General features: G+C 38.2%; 1 protein-coding gene across 3 annotated transcripts in view; it reads left to right on the forward strand.

Moving 5' to 3' along the window:
- Positions 1 to 20,465, forward strand: part of NETO2 (neuropilin and tolloid like 2) — a 62,152-nt gene that overhangs the window by 19,046 nt on the left and 22,641 nt on the right. For 2 of the 3 annotated variants that reach the window (XM_025852400.2, XM_025852402.2), the window contains exons 5-6: positions 1,170 to 1,214; positions 1,297 to 1,424. In XM_025852400.2, the coding sequence (XP_025708185.1) occupies positions 1,170 to 1,214; positions 1,297 to 1,424 (173 nt within the window). The remainder of the gene's footprint in view (positions 1 to 1,169; positions 1,215 to 1,296; positions 1,425 to 20,465) is intronic. The other variant, XM_025852401.2, reaches the window with a different exon arrangement.

Genomic DNA, 20,465 nt, shown 5'->3' on the forward strand with positions numbered 1-20,465 from the left:
CTATATTTTAACCATAATCTGTATAAAATTGCCCTCATGATACATAAACTAATAGAAAAAGAGCTACTTTTCTTCAAGAGTCTCTATGTATTAAAAAGCCTGATTTTTAATACTTAAAAAAAGTATTCAATTAAGAGCATTGTTTTTGATGTCTGTTTTTTTTCTTTCAGGTAGTCAAACTAGTTTACAAAGATCTGATTCATATATAAGGGTTTTTAACATCTTTTTGACACTAAAGTATCATTTCAGTTAATTGATTTAGTTCATAAAAATCAAATACCTGACCAATTTACTGAAATCAGTTATTTTTATATGAACTATTAGTTCTTGGTCTTCTATGAACTACTTCACCAGACAGAATATCCTGTATATCACCTGGTCATTTTTTTCCCTGCCACTTTGAAAACACCACTTACTAGCTACTGTGTGTGTGTGTGTGTGTGTGGTGAATTACAAACATAAAACATAACATAACATAAAATTCACCATTTTCATCCTTTTTAAGTGTACGAGTGCATGTTAAGTACATTTACAGTGTTGTGTAATTGTCACCACCATCCATTTCTAGAACATTTTTGTTAACAAGCTGAAACCCTGTGTCCATTAAATACGAACTGCCCATTCCCCCTTTTCTCCAGCTTCTGATACTTACTGTCTGTATGAATTTGACTAATCTAGGAACCTCAATAAATGGAATCATACAATGTTAATATTTGTCCTTTAGTGTCTGGCTTATTTCACTTAGTGTAATGTTTCAGGGTTTATCCATGTTGTATAGCATATATCAGAATTTTATTTCTTTGTTAGACTGAATAATATTCCACTGTGTTGTGTATACTACATTATGTTTATTCATCCATCCATTAATGGACTAGCTATTGCTATTGACAGAGGGTTGCAAGTTTTCAGGTGGCATAAATAAGTTATTCATGATGGGATCAATAGTATAAACATTACCGTTTTAAAAAACATTGTTCCTGTAAATAAGCACCTAAACATGCCCGGGGGCGGGGGGGGGGGGTGGGAACAGTACTCTGTAGTCTACACCAATGAAAGCTTTCTCTTGCTTTGCTATTAAATGAAGGATTAGACATAACTTAAGACATGAAACTTTAACATAACTCTAAACTATCTCAATGCCAATTACTTTCTTCTTTTTTCTATTACAGATCCAGACTTTACTTACCTAGGAGGTATTTTAAATCCCATCCCAGGTTTAGTATATCACCTCTTTTTCCTCATAGCATTTTGTTCAATCTTATTTTCCTTTGAACATCATTCATCTATTCTTTCTAGATTGCCAGTTTGAGCTCTCGGGAGCTGATGGAATAGTGCGTTCTAGTCAGGTAGAACAAGAAGAAAAAACAAAACCTGGCCAAGCAGTTGATTGCATATGGACAATTAAGGCTACTCCAAAAGCCAAGGTATTATTATTTTTGAGTCACTTTAGAGAAGAACATAATTGATTAGTAGAATGTATTGTGTTGATTGATGCAGATACTTGCTATTATATAAACTGATACTGCAACTTTTTAAAAACTAATTTTATTTCAGTCAGGTTTGGCCATCTAAGATCTCAGCATTGTTATAGTTAAGTAACTGCAATATAGTTCCAGGAATATCACAGAAACATTTAGATTCTTAAAATCTGTGTATTCCTAAATCGAGGGTACAAGTATTGATCCATATGATTATCAATTCATAAAAAACTCTATGAGGAGGAAAAATAGACCACAAGGGGTTTAAGTGTCCTGTCAGAGTTCTCAGAGTTGGTCATGGCAGTGTCAAAACCAAAACACAAATAGAGTGAGTCTTGCTTCTGTGTTCTTTCCATGCCGTCCTCCGCTAATGATGTAGAGCTTTTATTGGAAAGTACTGCAGGGAAGGATGTTTTTAAATAACTCTGACAGATTGAGATTGGTTGCTGACTACTTTTGCTTTTTGCTTTTAATTTATACTTCTAGGAATATTCACAGTGAAAATTATATTTAATGTGGATATATGTGAAAAGAGAAAGTGGGGATAAGAGAACAAACTATTAAAGAATTATGAAAATCACATTTAGAGTTATGGTAATAAGATAGATTAAATAATGTGAAAACCTGCCTGTTACAAAACACCTGGAAACATTGGGTAATACATAACAGATACCCTTTTAAAAGTACAGGTAAGATTTCTAAAAAAAAATAATTCTTACGGACTAGAAATGAAGAGAGAGAACTATAAACCAGAGCAATAAACTGAAAACTGAAATTGTGATGGTATAAATGCCTCTTGCTGATTTCAGTACCCTCCAACTACTCACTGGTAGACCTGCCGGGAGCGTGGTATTACTAACCACAGTGAGACAGAAAAGGCCTGGGGTTTGTGTGACCTTTGTGAGATCCCTCACATAAAACTGGAACCCTTAAAGGGAAATATAATCGGTATGAAATGGTAGATTAGAAACCTTTTCCACTAACACAGGTTGACAGTGAAGAAGCTTATTTTTCTGGGCTATCTCAGGATAAAGCTGGGGTCTCCCCTAAAACTTTTACCTATGTAATTTACATTCCATGCCCAATCCAGGAACCACTTAATCTAAAAATTAACAAAATGGTCCTGGCCTCAAAAATCTTTTTAGACACCTGGCAAAAATAAATACAGAATAACCACAGAGGGATGCCTGGGTGGCTCAGTTGGTTAAGCGTCTGCCTTCGGCTCAGGTCATGATCCCAGGGTCCTGGGATCGAGTCCTGAATCGGGCTCCCTGCTCAGTGGGGGATCCTGCTTCTCGCTCTCCCTCTGCCGCTCCCCCTGCTTGTGCTCTGTCTCTCTCTCTCTATCACAAATAAATCTTCAGAATAACCAGAGAGGCTGTAGGATTGCCATCAGAAAGACACTGCTGAAGGTAAGCTCACAACTCAAAATTAGAAAACATAAGCAAACAACCCATCATGAGTGAATTAGCAAACATAACAGCAAGAAGTTTCTTAGATGCCTAAAAAGTGTTTTAATTATCTGACGAGAAAGAATCAAAAAGACGAAAAAGAAAAAATGATTGGGTACACTTTAAAAATAACCAAGTAGAACTTCCTCAAGTAAAAGGTATAGTTATTAAAGGATAGATCTAAGAAAATTACCCAGAATGTAGCTCAGGGGGTCAGGGAGAGGTAGTGGCAGTTTAGCAAGAAAATGTTCAGGCTGACAAAAAACATTGACACAGAGTTATTCCCAAAGCAAGAAAAAAGTTTATATTGACACCTCGCTACATTGGCCACGACAAACAATGAGAAAATCTTTAAAACACCTAGAGAAAAAAGAGAGCTATGAGAATCATTAATAGCAGAATAGAAGCTAGAAGACAATAGAGTAGTAATGTCTTCAAAGTGCTAAGAAAAAAAATAACTGCCAATCTAAAATTCAGTACTCAACTGTCATTTTAGAATGTGGGCAAAATTAAGATATTTCTGGGCAAAAATAATAAATGGACCAAATGCTACAATTAAAATCCAAGTTTATTCTGTTTTAGGATAACTATGGGAAATTTTGAAAATAAGAAAACAGGAAAGAAATAATAGACAAATACCAAAAGAGATCTGATACAGCTATTAAAATAGAAATCAAGGGCGCCTGGGTGGCTCAGTCGTTAAGCGTCTGCCTTCAGCTTAGGTCATGATCCCAGGGTCCTCGGATCGAGTCCCACATCGGGCTCCCTGCTCAGCGGGAAGCCTGCTTCTCCCTCTCCCACTCCCTCTGCTTGTGTTCCTGCTCTCAGTCTCTCTCTGTCAAATAAATAAATAAAATCTTTTAAAAAAAATAAAAACAGAAATCAAGAATGTCTGGGGCACCTGGGTGACTCAGTGGTTAAGCATCTGCCTTCAGCTCAGGTCATGATCCCAGAGTCCTGGGATAGAGCCCCATGTTGTGCTCCGTGCTCAGTGGGGAGGCTGCTTCTCCCTCTCCCTCTGCCTACTGCTCCCCCAGCTTGTACTCTCTTTCTGTCAAATAAATAAAATATTTTTTAAAAAAAAGAATGTCACCAATTCACAAGGAAGATACAGTTTTCATTTTATGTATTAATATGGCCTCAATATACAAAATATGAATTGACAGTTGCTGAGGAAAATTGACAGATCCACAATTATAGTGGGTAATTAATTTCACCTCTCAGTAATTAATCAGGCATACAGGAAAAGTAGTAAGGATCAGATTTAAACAACACAGCATGCCTGATGAGACATGGTATCTTACTCCTAACATCCAAAAAATATGCATGCATTCTCTACAAGCATGCATGAAACATTTATAAAATCTGATCCATATGCTAGACTAAAAATAGAAGTCTAAAATATGTAACAGTGCTTGGTATTATGCAGAGCATCCTCTGACAGAAATACAATTAAATCAGGAACCAGCAACCAAAAGATAACCCATATGTTTGGTAATTTAATAATATACCACTTAGTAATTAATAGGTCACAGAAGACATCAAGATGGAAATTTTAAACACACTTAAAACTGAATAAAATTGAAAATACATATCAATGTGTGGGATGCAGCTAAAAGTACGATAAGGGAGTTTTCATAAATGCTTCTTTTAGAAGAAGAAAAAGATTTAAATTTAATGAGAAGTTTCAACTCAAGAAGTTAAAAGAATGACCAAAGAAAGGGTAATAATGAAAGCAGAAATAAATGATATTTTAAAAAAAAAATCAACAAAGCCAAAAGCTGGCCCTCTGTAAAAGATAACTATAGGTATACCTCTGCCAAGATTTATTTAGTCAAAGAGACCTAAATAATATTTAGAAATGGAAAAGGTCATGGGGGCGCCTCGGTGGTTCAGTCGGTTAAGTGGCTGCCTTCAGCTCAGGTTATGATCTCAGGGTCCTGGGATCGAGCCCCGCGTTGGGCTCTCTGCTCAGTGGGGAGTCTGCTTCTCACTCTCCCTCTGCCCCTTCCCCCTGTTCATTCTCTCTCTGTGTCTCTCTCATCTTAAAAAAAAAAAAAAATGGAAAAGGTCATGAATCAACTATAGTGGAGATTTAAAAACTCTTACAAGACAAACTATGAAGAAAACCTGAACAAAAGAGAAAAAAAGAAACCTGAGGGTTTCTTCAATAAATAAATGACAAAGGGAAAACAGCAGTGAATCCTAGATTAAAAGAAATGTGAAGTCAAATGAACATGTGAATTCAAAGTATAAAAGTAGGAAACATTACATAACAGAAGTCTGAACACCGTTATTTGATAAGAAATTATTTGTTGGTTTGATAATAGAACTGATCATATTTTAAGTGGTCTTTAGCAAGACACAGAACTGTTGACATGTGAATTCTCTCTGGGATTTGTCTTAGTATGTGGGATGGGTATGGTTCAAGACTGGCTGAGTTAATAACTGGTAAAGCTAGGAGTTGAGGACAAGGGTTTATGATACTATTTTGTCTGCATTTTCACATTTGAAATTTTCCATAATCAAACTGTGTTAGACTATAAGAGAATACTAAGAGTAATTCTTTACTGATAAATTTATAAACAGTCTAAATGGACAATTTCCTGAAATATGTATGTGTATACATACACATTTACATACATGTATATACAATTTACAAAAACTAAATCAGAGAAATAGAAAACCTGAATAAATCTTACCAATTAACAAAATTGATTTTGTACTTAAAATATATAAGCAGAAAAGTTGGTCAGATTGGATTTTTACCAGGTACTCAAGGAACATGTTATCTAAACGGTTTCAGAAAACTGAAGAAAAAAAGAACATTTCCCAGCCTATTCTATCAGAACTAAACAGCATGGAGAGTTATAAACCAGGATTATTTGTAAAATGGCTGGGAGGGAGGGCAGACCCAAAAAACTAAGCAATATCAGACTAAACCTAGTAAAGTTTTTTTTAGAAATCATGACCTAGAAATTCTTGGTTTAAGGGCCCCTGGGTGGCTCAGTCGTTAAGCGTCTGCCTTGGGCTCAGGTCATGATCCCTGGGTCCTGGGATCGAGTCCCGCATCAGGCTCCCTGCTCAGCGGGAAGCCTGCTTCTCCCTCTCCCACTCCCCCTGCTTGTGTTCCTGCTCTTGCTGTCTCTGTCTCTGTCAAATAAATAAATAAAATCTTAAAAAAAAAATTCTTGGTTTAAGATAAGAAAATTGAATGATGTAGTTTCCCATATTAACAGATTAAAGGAGAAATTCTGATATAGCATTAGATGCAGAAAAAATACTCCATGAAACTTAGAAACTACTGATAAAAATCTCTCAGTAATTCCACCATAGGAGAATGCATTTCAATCATGATGAAGAGTATCTACTAAAACCCTAAATCAAACTTTGTAATTAATGGTGAAACCTTAAAAGCATTTCCTTTAAGCTCAGGACAAGTCAAAGATGTCTGTTGTCAGTGTTTTATTTGGTGGTGTTCTGAAATCCTGGTCAGTGCAACAAAATGAGAGAAAGAAAAAAAGTTCATCAATTGTAAAAATCAGTTGCTTTTCTTTATACTACAGCCAGAAGCATTTGGAAAATAAAACTTTTTAAAGCACTATTTACAGGGCGCCTGGGTGGCTCAGTTGGTTAAGCGACTGCCTTCAGCTCAGGTCATGATCCCAGAGTCCCAGGATCAAGTCCTGCATCAGGCTCCGTGCTCAGCAGGGAGTCTGCTTGACCCTCTGACCTCTCACTTCTCATGCTCTTTCTCACTCTCTCTCTAGAAAATAAATTAGTAAAAATCTTTAATAAAAAGATAAAATAAAGCACTGTTTTCAATAAGAACAAATCAGAAGGTACCAAGAAGCAAATTTTAAAATTATATTGAAATGCATAAAAGAAGGCCATAAAGAAATAGATCATTTTCATGGATGGGAAGATTCAATATGACAAAAATGTTCATTGTTCTCTAATTTACCAATTTAAAGTAATTCCAGTCCAAATCTCAGGAGGGCTTTCTAGGGAAGATGGCAAGCTAATTCCACAATTCACATAGAAGAGGAAAGTGCTCAGAAGAACCATAACAATTTTGAGTAAAAACACGTGGGGATACTTACCCTTCAAGATGAAGTTGTAGTAGTTGGATAGAATGCAATAAAATTGAATAAAATATCTAAAGGTAAAACTACACATCTGCTGGTTGCCAGAGGGGAGGTGGGTAAGGGGATAGGTGAAATAGATAAAGGGAATTAAGATGTATGGACTTCAAGTTATAAATAAGTCAGGCATAGGGAATATGGTCAATACTACTGTGATAATGTTTGGTGACTACACTCACATGGGAGAGCACTGAGGAATGTACAGAATTGTTGGCTCACCGTGTTGTTCTCCTGAAACTAATAGAACACTATATGTGAACTATATTTCAGTTTTTTTTAAATTACACATGTATGGAAGTTTGGCATATAACAAATGTACAGGTATACCTTGGAAATACTACCAGCTCAGTTCCAGACCACAATAAAGTGAATATTGCAATAAAGTGAGTCACATGAATTTTTTGGTTCCCCAGTGCATATAAAAGTTACGTTTACACTGTACTGTAGTCTATTAAGTGTGCAATAGTATTGTCTAAAACAATGTACATACCTTAATTCAAAAATGCTTTATTGCTCAAAATTGTTAACCAGCATCTAAGCTTTCAGCAAGTCATATAATCTTTTTGCTGCCTCGATGTGGATGGCTGCTGACTGATCAGGGTGGTGGCTCCTGAAGGCTGGGGTGGCTGTGACAATTTCTTAAAATAAGACAATAATCAAGTTTGCCGCATCAGTTGACTCTTCTTTCACGGATGATTTCTCTGCAGCATACGATGCTGTTTGGTAGCATTTTACCCACAGTAGAGCTTCTTTTAAAACGGAGTCAATCCTCTCAAACCCTGTTGCCGCTGCTTTCTCAACTAAGTTCATGTAATATTCTGAATCCTCTGTTGTCATTTCAACAGCCTTCACAGCATCTTCACCAGGAGTACCTTCCATCTGAAAAAATCACTTTCTTTGCTCATCCATGAGAAACTCCTCATCTGTTAACGTTGTATAACCTTTTACCATGAGATTGTTGCAATTCAAATATAATTTCAAAGTTTGGAAATGTGAGAATTAACCAAATGTGACCCAGGGACACAAAATAAGCAAATGCTACTGATAGGCTTGCTTGACACAGGGTTGCCACAGACTTTGAATAGGTAAAAAATGCAGTATCTGAGAAGCAAAAAAAACAAGGTATGCCTATATTTTTATGGAAAGGCTGCTGAGAACAATGGACTGGAACACTACCTGCATACTCAAATACCGGTAACTTCTTTTGTATATATATAAGTGGATTTTTCTGAAACATTACCCATTAACTAGTTTATCCCATTTTGAGTATTTACCTGTTAGGGTGGTCTTTAACATTTTTTCCTTTAAATTTCTAAAATCTGTTTACCCATCTAGTTTAACACAGTTTTAAAAATTTGATCTAATTCCCATGTCGACTGTGTATAATATTTTGAGCTTTTTTAATTTTAAAGATTTAGTTATTAAAAGTTACATTCTTGGGGCACCTGAGTGGCTCAGTCGTTAAGCGTCTGCCTTTGGCTCAGGTCATGATCTTCAGGGTCCTGGGATCGAGCCCCGCATCGGGCTCCCTGCTCTGCGGGAAGCCTGCTTCTCCCTCTCCCACTCCCGCTGCTTGCGTTCCCTCTCTCGCTGTGTCTTTCTCTGTCAAATAAATAAAATCTTTTTTAAAAAAAGTTACATTCTCTTGGGGTGCCTGGGTGGCTCAGTAGGTTAAGCATCTGCCTTTGGCTCAGGTCATGATCTCAGGGTCCTGGGATTGAGCCCTACTTCCGGCTCTGCTCAGCAGGGAGTTGGCTTCTCCCTTTCCCTCTGCCCCACCCCCTACTTGCGCTCTCTCTCCCTCTCTCTGTCAAATAAAATCTTTTAAAAAGAAAAGTTATATTTTCCAATATTTAATATTTGAAATAACATTTCTAAAAATTTATGAATATAGAATTATTTCTCCATGAAATATTTCAAAGAGCAAGATGTAAGAAATATTAATTTCTTAAACACTTAGATAAATATTGTCAATGAGGGTGCCTGGGTGACTCGGTTAAGTGACTGCCTTTGGCTCAGGTCATGATCCTGGAGTCCCAGGATCAAGTCCCACATCGGGCTCCCTGCTCAGCAGGGAGTCTGCTTCTCCCTCTGACCCTCTTCCCTCTCGTGCTCTCTCATTCTCTCTCTCTCAAATAAAATCTTAAAAAAAAATTAATGAAAAAGTAAAAACTATATAGTATTACAAGTATAGAGGAAAACTGTTTCCATTATCCTATTGTGAGTTTGAGTTTTCTTATTACAGTTTTATATCTTCATATTTATGTACTATAAAAGTATACACTTAATTTTAAGTTTTTGTATCAATTGTAGACATTACTATCCATTCTCCTTTTAAACATTTAATTTGCCTTCACTTTTTTTTTTAAGATTTATTTATTTGAGGTGGGGAGGGGCAGAGGGAGAGAACCTCAGGCAGACTCCCCGCTGAGATCATGACCTGAGCCAGAATCGAGAGTCGGTTACTCAACCGACTGACCCACCCTGGCACCCCTTCTTCCACATTTTAATATATTAAATAATGCTGCTGTAACCATGTTTGTATTTTCATTATGCCCATGTATGATGATTTCATTTGGTTATATGTCTAGAAGTGCAGTTTTTGTGTTGTAGGATGTGACCATTTTCAGCTTTACCAGAGTATGCCAAAAGGCTTTCCAAAGTGTTTGTGGCAGTTTATCCTTTTAAAAGCAAGTTAAGAGCATTTTCATTTCTCAGTCTCTGCTGACACTTGGTGGTGTCAGGACAATCAGTCATGTCAAGTAACCTGCAGTAAAATTTTTTGACAGGCACAGTCATGTGACAGCCACCATAATCAAGAACAGTTCCCTCACCCCAAGGAAGTTATCTCATGCTATTCCTTTGCAGTCAAAACCAATCTTCAATCTCTTTTTTTTAATTTTTATTTATTTGTCAGAGAAGGGGGAGAGAACACACAGGGGAGCAGCATACAGAGGGAGAAGCAGGCTTCCCGCGGACCAGGGAGCTGGATGCAGGGCTCCATCCCGGGACCCTGGGATCATGACCTGAGCTGAAGGCAGACGCTTAACTACTGAGCCACCCAGGCACCCCTCTTCAGTCTTGATCCCTGGCAACTAATGATCTTTTGTTCTATAGTTTTACCATTTCCAAAACTTCATATAAATAGAATCACAGTTTGTGAATCTGAATTCTTTCACTTAGTACAATGTATTTGAGATTCTTGTTACTGCATGTACCAATTAGTTTATCCCTTTTATTGCTGAACAGATTTTATTGTGTGGATATAGTGTGGTTTACTCCTAACAGCTGAAGAACATTTGGACTGTTTCCAATTTTTGGTTATTATTGATAAAACTGCTATAAACATTTCTGTACAGGTTGTTTTGTGTAAACATGTTTTTCATTTTTCTGGATATCCATCCCTGAGACTGCTAATTCACATGGTAGCTTTGTAAGAAACCACCAAGCTATTTTCCCAAGTGGTTATATTGTTTTGCATTTCCACAAGGAGTGTTATCAGAATTGAAATTGCTCTGCATAGTTCTCAGCACTTCGTATTATCAGGTTTTAACTTGCAGTTTTGTAATATCTAAATCTTTGGTGAAGTGTCTGCTCTGCCTATTTTAAGATTGGGTAGTTTTCTTACTGTTCAGTTTTGAGTTCTGGATTAAAGAAGTCTTTTGGCAAGTTATTTACAAACATTTTCTCCCAGTTGGTGGCTTTTCTTTTCATTCAACAGTTTCTTTCACAGAGAAAAAGGTTAATTTTAATGAAGTCAGATTACAAGTTTTTTTTAATGAATTTTCCTTTGATGTATCTAAGAGCTCTCTGCCTGACCCAGAGTCCTAAGGATTTGTTCCTATGTTGCCTTCTGAAACTTATAATTTTATACTTGTTTATGACCCATTTTGAGTTAATTTTTGTATAAGGTACTAGGTACAGCTCAAGCTTCCTTCCTTCTTCCCTCCCTCCCTCCCTCCTTCCCTCCCTTCCTTCCTTCCTCTGGATGACTGATTTTTCCAGCACCATTTGTTGAAGACTGTCCTTCCTCCATTGAATTGCCTTTGTATCTCTTAAAAAAAAATAACAATAGCTTTATTTGTGAGAATCTGTTTCTGGGCTCTATTCTGTTTCTTGGATATCTATGTGTCTCCTTTTGTCAGTACCACACTGTCTTGATTATTGGAGCTTTAAAGTCTACACTTCTGCACTCTGTAGCTTCCAGTATGGTGCTGATTAAGAGTTACCTTGTTACTGAATTTGAGAGGGAAAGCTTTCAGGTTTTCACCATTAAGTATGGTGTCGGCTCTGGGTTTTTGTAGATGCCCTTTACCAGGTTACAGAAGTTCTCTCTTTTTCTGAGATTTTCATCATATAGATGTTGATTGTTTTAGCAAATTGATCATGTAACTTCTCTTTTTTAGTCGATTTATAATGGTGACTTACATTGATTCTTCAAATTTTAAACCAGCCTTGCATTCCTAGGATAAACCATATTTGGTTGTGATTATATGAAAGTATTATACTTTTTATATGTTGCTGAATTAGATTGGCTGATATCTTGTTGAGGATTTTTGCATCTATTTTCTGGCTGATGATTCCGATACTATTCACAACTTGTGGGGTTTTCCCCTACACCACCAAGCACTTCTCAGACACCAGCTGGGTGTCCTACGATTCAACTCAGTTCTGACACTGTCTACCTGGGGATGGCATCAGATTCTAAGAATTGGGAGCTCAGTCCCACAAGTCTGGCCTCCATGTCAGATGCCAGTCTCATGTCCAGGTTGTCACCTGTGCTTCTGACCAACTGGCTATAAGTCAGGTTTCTATGAGCCCCTCCTTGAGTTTGATTAATTTGCTAGAGAGGCTTAGAGAACTCAGGAAACCAGTTTACTTACTTAAATTACCAGTTAATTACAGAGCATATTTTATAAAGGGTAAGATTCAACAGCCAGATGAAAAGACACAGGTGAGGTCATGAACAAAGGAGCTTCTGTCCCCATGGAGTATGGGGCCTGGCGTGATGGTATATGGAAACATTCTGGTTCACCAACTTGGAAGCTCTTCAAACCGTATTCTTTTGAGTTTTTATGGAGACCTTATTACATAGGCATGGTTGATTAAATCATTGGCCGTTGGTGCTTGATTTAACCTTCAGCCCTGCCCCTCTCCCCTCTCCAGAAATCGGGGTGGAACTGAAAGTTTAAACCCTCCACTCATGGTTGTTTCCCTTAGTAACCAGCCCCATCTTTAGGGTATTTCCAAAAGATACCTCATTAACATAAACTCAATTGTCATTGAAAGGGACTTGTTATGATTAACAGGATACCCATTTCAACTCTATGGCTGGAACATTTTCAGGAACTGAGGACAAGAGACCAAATATAACAAAAGATGTTCCCATCGCTCTTACTGATCAGAAAATTCCAAGGGTTTTGGAAGCTCTGAGACAGAAACAGAGACAAAAACCAAATATATACATTTTTATTATTAATCACAGTATCACAGGAGGAATATTGATCAGTAGTTTCCTTATGTCTTTGGTGGTGTCAGGGTAATGCTGGTCTTGTGAGTTTAGAAGTGTACCATCTTGGGGTGCCTAGGTGGCTCGGTCGGTTGGGCATCTGCCTTCAGCTCAGGTCATGATCCTGGGGTCCTGGGATCGAGCCCCGCATCAGGCTCCCTGCTCAGCGGGGAGTCTGCTTCTCCCTCTCCTTCTGCCCTGCCTCTGCTCTCTTTGTCTCTCTCAAATAAAATCTTTAAAAAAAAAAAAGTGTACCATCTTCCTGGAAGAGACTGTGAAGAATTGGCATAATTTTTTCCTTACATGTTTGGTATAATTTGCCCGTGAATTCATCTAGGCCTGGAGATTTTTTTGTAAGGTTTTTAATTATGAATTCATTATTTTTGATAAATATATAGCCATTCAGGTTACATTTTCTTGTTAGAAGTGTTTGGGCAGTTTGTTCCTTTTAAGGAATTTGTCCATTTCATTTGAGTCATCTTATTTGGGGTCATAAAGCTGTTCACTGTATTTTTTTATTTCTTATTTACACCCAACGTGGGGCTCAAACTTACAACCCCAAGATCAAGAGTTGTAAGCCCCACTGACTAAGCCAACCCAGAGCCCCTTTTTTTTAACTCTTAATGTTGGTAAGGTCTGTAGTGATATCGTCTTATTTTAGCTAGAGAGGGAACACAAGCAGGGGGAGTGGGAGAGGGAGAAGCAGTCTTCCGGCCGAGCAAGGAGCCCGATGTGGGGCTCGATCCCAGGACCCCAGGATCATGACCAGAGCCGAAGGCAGACGCTTAATGACTGAGCCACTCAGGCGCCCCTTCTTTTTTTATTTTTGGTGGTTTATATTTATCCAGATATTTACCATTTCTGTTTCCTTTCCTTAATGAAGTTCCAAGATTCATCCTAGTATCCTTTCTCTTTTATCTAAAGAACGTCCTTTAGCATTTCTTTTATAGCAGGTCTGTATGCAACAAATTCTCTTAAGTCTCAGGTCTTCACCAGGGTGTGTACTTATTTTGGCCTCATTCCTGAAAGAATATGTTTGCTGGATATAAAATTCTGATGTTCACAAGTTCTTTTTTCCAGCACTTAAAAATTTTGATGCACTGTCTTTGGCATTGATGATTTCTGAAGAGCAATCCACAGTCACTCAAATCATTTGCTTCTACAAAATGTATCCTTTTTCTCTGTCAGATCTCAAGACTGAATCTCTGATTTCAAGTAGTTTGATTTTGATATGTGTAGGCCTTCTTTTTTGTTTGCTTTTATCCTGTTTGGTGTTGTCTGAGCTTTTTGAATCTGTAGATTTTTGTCTTTTCACCAAACTTGGGATGCTTTTAGCAATTATTTCTTCAAAAATTTTTTTTTCTGTAACCACCTCTTCTTCTGAGATTTATGTGACACAAATGTTCAGCCTTTTGAAATTGTCCCACAGGTCCCTGAGGCTGTATTTATTTGTCCTCAGTATCTCATATTAGTTTCTCCTGAGTCACCTTCCAGTTTACTGACTTTCCTCTGTCATCCCCATTCTCGTCTTGGGCCCATACAGTGAATTTTTTTTTCAATTTCAAATATTTTTCATTTTCAGTTCTAAAGTTTCCATTTGGTTCTTTTTCATAATTTCTATTTATCTGCTGTGATCTTTCTACTCCTTCAGTGTTTGCCTTTACCTCACAGAGCATATTTATATCGTCGCTTTAAAGTCTTTGACAGGGCGCCTGGGTGGCTCAGTTAGTTAAGCGTCTGCCTTCAGCCCAGGTCATGATCTCAGGGTCTTGGGATCGAGCCCCGCATCGGGCTCCTGGCTCAGCGGGGAGCCTGCTTCTCCTTCTCCCTCTGCCTCTCCCCCTGCTTGTGCTCTCTCTCTCTCTTTGTGTGTCTCAAATGAATAAATAAAATCTTTAATAAATAAATAAAGTCTTTGACAATTCTGGGGCGCCTGGGTGACTCAGTCAGTTAAGCGTCCGACTCTAGATTTCGGCTCAGGCCATAATCTCAGGGTCGTGAGATTGAGCCCTGTGTCTCACTCCACGCTGGGCATGGAGCCTGCTTAAGAGTCTTTCTCTCTCATGTGTATACTCTCTCTTAGAAAAAAAATCTTTAAAGTCTTTGACAAGTCCAATATCTGGGTCCTGTTGGGACCGGAATCTCTTGACTCTTTTTTCATTTCAGAACTAGTCCCATTTCCTGGTTCTTTATATGTGAGGAATTTTTTATTATGTCCTGGACAGTGAATATAACACTGTGAGACTCTGGGTCCTGTTAAAAATACCTGGAAAATGTTGAGTTTTGTTAGTCATTTTATTTTTGTCAGACAATCTACCCAATTAGATTCAGATTGCATGTACCTTGTCACTTTATGTGGGTGGTGGTTCCAGTGTTTGTTGAGTCTTCATGGTCTTTACTGTGCTGTGTAGGCTTGCCCAGGGCATGCCCCACTCAGGGACTTGGACAGTGACTTGTACTATAATTTCATTCTCAACACCTTTGTCATGTTTCTTTATCTCTGTTTCATGAATACACAGCTTAGTGGTAAGTGAGAATTAGTGCTTTTTCTTTTTTTTTTTAATTTTTATTGTTATGTTAATCACCATAGAATTAGTGCTTTCTCTTTAGCTCCCTCTTCTCCAAGACTTCCTTCACATTCTCCAGATAACATGGTTTCCTTTTCCCATTTCCTCTGGTGGCCAGAAAGGTAAGTTTTCTTCAGTTTCTGCCTCCTAACTTGTGAGTTTTGAGTGACTAAGAGAGAGAGGGGAAAAAAATAATGGGGATCCCCTCCATACGCACCTGACATCATATCCTTTTCTCAGTTCTGCTAGTTAAAGAGATGGGATTTCTCTTGGGGTTTTAGTTGCCGCTGTAGCTGCTGCATGCAGATCCATGACTGGTGCTGACCTTGGGCAGAGCTGGTAGAATGGGAAAAACAAACCAAAAATCCCTGCCTCACCCAAGTCTTCAGTAGGGAAGGGCTCCTTTCTCAGTCTTCTGGCTGGAGCTCTTTCTCTGAGTTCCCTGAGTTCCTGTCTGTTTTTGCTGTGAGTTCCATGAATATCAGCCCAGAAGACAAGGAAAAAACAACCTCACCTTCTTATGGTTCATTCAAGTTTGACTTCCCACCCACACCCACCTATTACTTTCCAGAATCCTCATGTAGAGTTGCTTTTCATATTTTATCCTCCGTTTTTAGTTGTAATAAGAGAAATAAGCCGTACTGTGTGTGACTTATCATCTTGGCTGCTTCTCAAAGTCAGATTTATGTAACAAATTGATTATCTTTATGGTTTATACTTTGTGTCTTCTGTGTTTTTAATAAATTTCTTAACCAAAGGTCATAGAACTACACTTGTATATTTTTATCTGTGTGTGTTAGTTTTTACATTTAAGAATTGATTTCTCTCTCTGTCAAATAAATAAATAAAATCTTTTTAAAAAGGAGGGGGGCACCTGCGTGGTCAGTTGTTAAGCGTCTGCCTGTGGCTCAGGTCATGATCCCAGGGTTCTGGGATCGAGCCCCACATCGGGCTCCCTGCTCCGCGGGGAAGCCTGCTTCTCCCTCTCCTACTCCCCCTGCTTGTGTTCCCTCTCTTGCTATGTCTCTCTCTGTCAAATAAATAAAATCTTTAAAAAATCAAAAAAAATTGATTTTATGTCCACCATAAGACAGGGATCTAATGTCAGGAGCCCTTTGCAGTTCCAGTTATCATGTGTCTCCTTTTGATCTAGAATGCTATATAGGCATACCTCCTTTTATTGTGCTTCACAAATACTGCATGTGTTACAAGTTAAAGATTCAAGACTTCAGTGGAGGAAGTATCTGCAGATGTGGAAATAGCAAGAGAACTAGAATTAGAAGTAGAACCTGGAGATGTGACTGAATCACTGCAATCTCATGATCAAACTTGAACTGATGAGGATTTGCTCCTATTTTTTTTATTTAGGGTTAGGATGAATTTATTTTTTAATTTAAATTCAATTAACATATTATTATCAGAGGTAGAGGTCAGTGATTCATCAGTCTTCTATAATGCCCAGTGTTCATTACATCATGTGAGAGTTGCTCCTTTTGATGAGCCAAAGAAGTGGTTTCTTCAGATGGAAGGTACTCCTGGTGAAGATGATGTGAAGATTGTTGGAATGACAACAGAGGATTCAGTCTATCACATGAACTTAGTTGATAAAGCAGAAGCAGGGTTTAAGAGGATTGACTCCATTTTTTTCTCTCACACACACAATGGAATATTATGCAGCCATCAAAAAATGAAATCTTGCCATTTGCAACAACATGGATGGAACTGAAGGGTGTTATGCTAAGCGAAATAAGTCAGAGAAAGAAAATTATATCTCACTGATGTTTGGAATTTAAAAACAAGGCCTAAGTTCATAGGAGAAGAAAAAAAATAAGACGAAATCAGGGAGACAAACCTTAAGAGACTCTTAGGAAACAAACTGAGGGTGGCTGATGGGAGGGGAATAAGGAGATGGGGTAACTGGGTGATGGACATTAAGGAGGGCATGTGATGTAATGAACACTGGGTGTTATTTAAGACTGATGAATCACAGATCTGTACCTCTGAAACCAATAATACATGTTAATTGAATTTAAATTAAACAATAAAAGTTATGTGGGTAAATGCTACCAGCAGCATCACATGCAGCAAGAAATTATTTGTGAAAGAAGAGACAATCGATGCAGCAAACTTCATTGTCTTATTTGAAGAAATTGTCACAGTGAACCCAGCCTTCAGGAGCCACTACCCTGATCAGTCAGCAGCCATCCACATCGAGGCAGGACCCTTCACCGGTAGAAAGATGATTTGCTGAAAGCTTAGATGCTGGTTAGCATTTTTTTTTTTTTAGCAATAAGGATATTTAAATTAAGGAATGTATATTTTATAGACAATGCAACAAACTACAGGACAAGCTAACTTTTATATGCATTGGGAAACCAAAAAATGCATTTGACCCACTTTACTGCTCCTTTATTACAAAAAAGGCTAGAGGAAGCAGCTTACTGAGACAGTTGTATTAGACTTGCTAATTCCCTACCCACCACTTCTACCTCCCAACTAAGTCTAGCCTGGACCAGTCCAGCCCAAGGAAAGTTTGCATCTGCAGAGGAAACCCACTTATTCAGGTCACTGCTTCCTACTCACCAGTCCAGGGAAAGAGGGGGAAAAGAGACCAGACTCCCCACCATCAAGGTAACTCACTCCACCTCCTGGGAAAGGTGTAGGAGTGGAGTAAGAGACCAGGAGCCTTCAGCAGATCTGTTGTCATGCAGTTTGGGTGAAAGAAGAGTAGTTTGTAGCTCCCCCCGCCCATTTCAATTTGTCAGTTTTGTTTTTAGAAATATTTAAGATTTATTTATTTGAGAGAGAGCACCAGCAGGGGAAGGGGCAGAGGGAGAGTGAGAAGCAGACTCCCCCTGAGCAGGGAGCTGGACTTGCAGGTGCAGAGCTGGTCCTAGGACCCTGAGATCATGACCTGAGCCAAAGTCAGATGCTTAACCAACAGAGCTATCCAGGTGCCCCTTGTTAGAAATAATTTCTGAAAATTAGTTGAACTAAACTATTTCAATATTTAACTGCATTCACAAGAGAAAAGAATGTCATTGTCATATGACTTAAAACTTTTGACTTCAACATCTTTAAAGACCATTTACTATGGCCTTGGATAGTACCATGTTTCTTTGGATTAAAAAAGAGTAAATATTTCAGACTTCTTGTTTTTCTTCTATTTAGATCTACCGAGTTCATGGTTTTATAAGCCTAGTCATATATTCATTACTTGCTATGAGCAAAAATTACACTAGATATAATTAGCACATGATTCTCTCATTGGAAGGCCCCACAGTATAATAGAGAAACAGACAATTACAGTATTGGTGATACTTGCTCACTACCACAAAACCACGGGCAGAATGTTTTGGTTATGTAAATGATGGAGAAATTAATGAGAACTAATGATATATGTAAGGAAACTTACTGTTTCTGTGTAATACATTTGTGAAGATTTTGTGAAGTTTTGAAATGATAATCCTATTTAATTACCGATTTTCTACCACTCTCATGGAAGTAAGTAACAAATTGATCATCTCAAATAACCCAAAGTTACTTGGTCAAAATTTATCCCTTTGAGGTATGTTTTTTAGTTGTTTGCTCTTAATTTTATGCCATCAAGGTATTTTAGTGGGAAAAGATACCTGACATTACATTTTTGTTATATGAAGTCTTTTAAATTAAAAGGTGGGGGTGCCTGGCTGGCTCAGTCAGTAGAGCCATGTGATTCTTGATCTTGGGGTTGTGAGTTCAAGCCCATGTTAGGTATAGAGATTACTTAAAAATATCTAGAGTAGTCAAATTCATAGAGAGTAGAATAGTGGTTGCCAGAGTTGGGAGAGGGGAAAATGGGGAATTATTGTTTCATGGGTATAGTTTCTGTACAAGATAAAAAAGTTCTGGAGACTGAATATACAACAGTGTAACACTATTGACCTGTACATTTAAAGATGGTTAAGATTGGGAGGTGGCGGGGCGGGGGTGGTTGAAACAGGTGGTGGGATTAAAGAGTATACTTATGAGCACAGTAATTAATGTGTAGAATTATTGAGTCACTATATAGCACACCTGGAACTAATATAGCACTGTATGTTAATATACCGGAATTAAAATAAAAAACTTAATACAATTTAATAATTTTTAAATAAAAATTAAAATGGTTGAGATTATAAAAAATAAAATGAAATCTTTAAAGAGAGAGATGGAGGTGGCATCACATTGCTACCTCAGAAATAGAAACTAGAATGAATACTCCTATGTCTTTAATGACAAAGGAAATCGTTATTCTCTACTCACTAAAATTCTAACTGTAGAGTCACTCAGCAGCAACTAGAGCAAAAAGTGAGCTGTCTGTGCATGCGTGCAGAAAAGGGATCCCAGGGAGTGGAAAGAACACAAATGTTAGAGTCAGGCCAACCTAGGTCACATCCTCAACCTGAGTAACCTTGGACAAGTTCTTAACCACCTGAGCTTTAATTTTCTCCCTGCCTGTAAGGAATAATAGCTACTTCATTAAGTTCTTTTAGAGAGATGCACAGTGTCTTCCTTTTTTTTATGATTTTATTTATTCATTTTGACAGACAGCAAGAGAGGGAACACAAGCAGGGGGAGTGGGAGAGGGAGAAGCAGGCTTCCTGCGGAGCAGGGAGCCCGACTCGGGGCTCGATCCCAGGACCCTGGGATCATGACCTGAGCCTAAGACAGATGCCTAACAGCTGAGCCACCCAGGCGCCCTGCACAAAGTCTTTCTAAGCCCACAACCTGAACATTAATGCCCCCAGTCTTTCTAAGCCTACAATCTAAAGGAATTCTTCAGACAAAAGTAGGCCAAGCATATTTTAAGAACTTAGTGCCAGGTAGCGGGCTGCCTACAAAATTTCAAGAAAGAGGATGCTAAATAAAATAGATACCAATAGTGCTTTTTTTTTTTTTAAGATTTTATTTATTTGAGAGAGAGAATGAGAGAGAGCATGAGAGGGAGGAGGGTCAGAGGGAGAAGCAGACTCCCCGCTGAGCGGGGAGCCCGATGCAGGACTCGATCCAGGGACTCCAGGATCATGACCTGAGCCGAAGGCAGTTGCTTAACCAACTGAGCCACCCAGGCGCCCCCAATAGTGCTTATTTTGATACTGCAGTTTATATCTTCCTGACTGAAAACGTAGAAATGGTTATTTATGGGGGGAAGTCTTAAAGCCACTTAAATGTGCAGTATAGAATAGGGGGTAAATAAATGACAGGACATCATGGGAACATTTATGGTTTTGAAAAGCATAGATAAGATAAAAATGGTTTTGGGGTGCCTGGGTAGCAGTCATTAGGAGTTTGCC

This window comes from Callorhinus ursinus, unplaced genomic scaffold (assembly GCF_003265705.2).
Source record: "Callorhinus ursinus isolate GAN/ISIS: 27379988/994484 unplaced genomic scaffold, GSC_fseal_2.0 scaffold56, whole genome shotgun sequence".
NCBI classification, from domain to species: domain Eukaryota; kingdom Metazoa; phylum Chordata; class Mammalia; order Carnivora; family Otariidae; genus Callorhinus; species Callorhinus ursinus.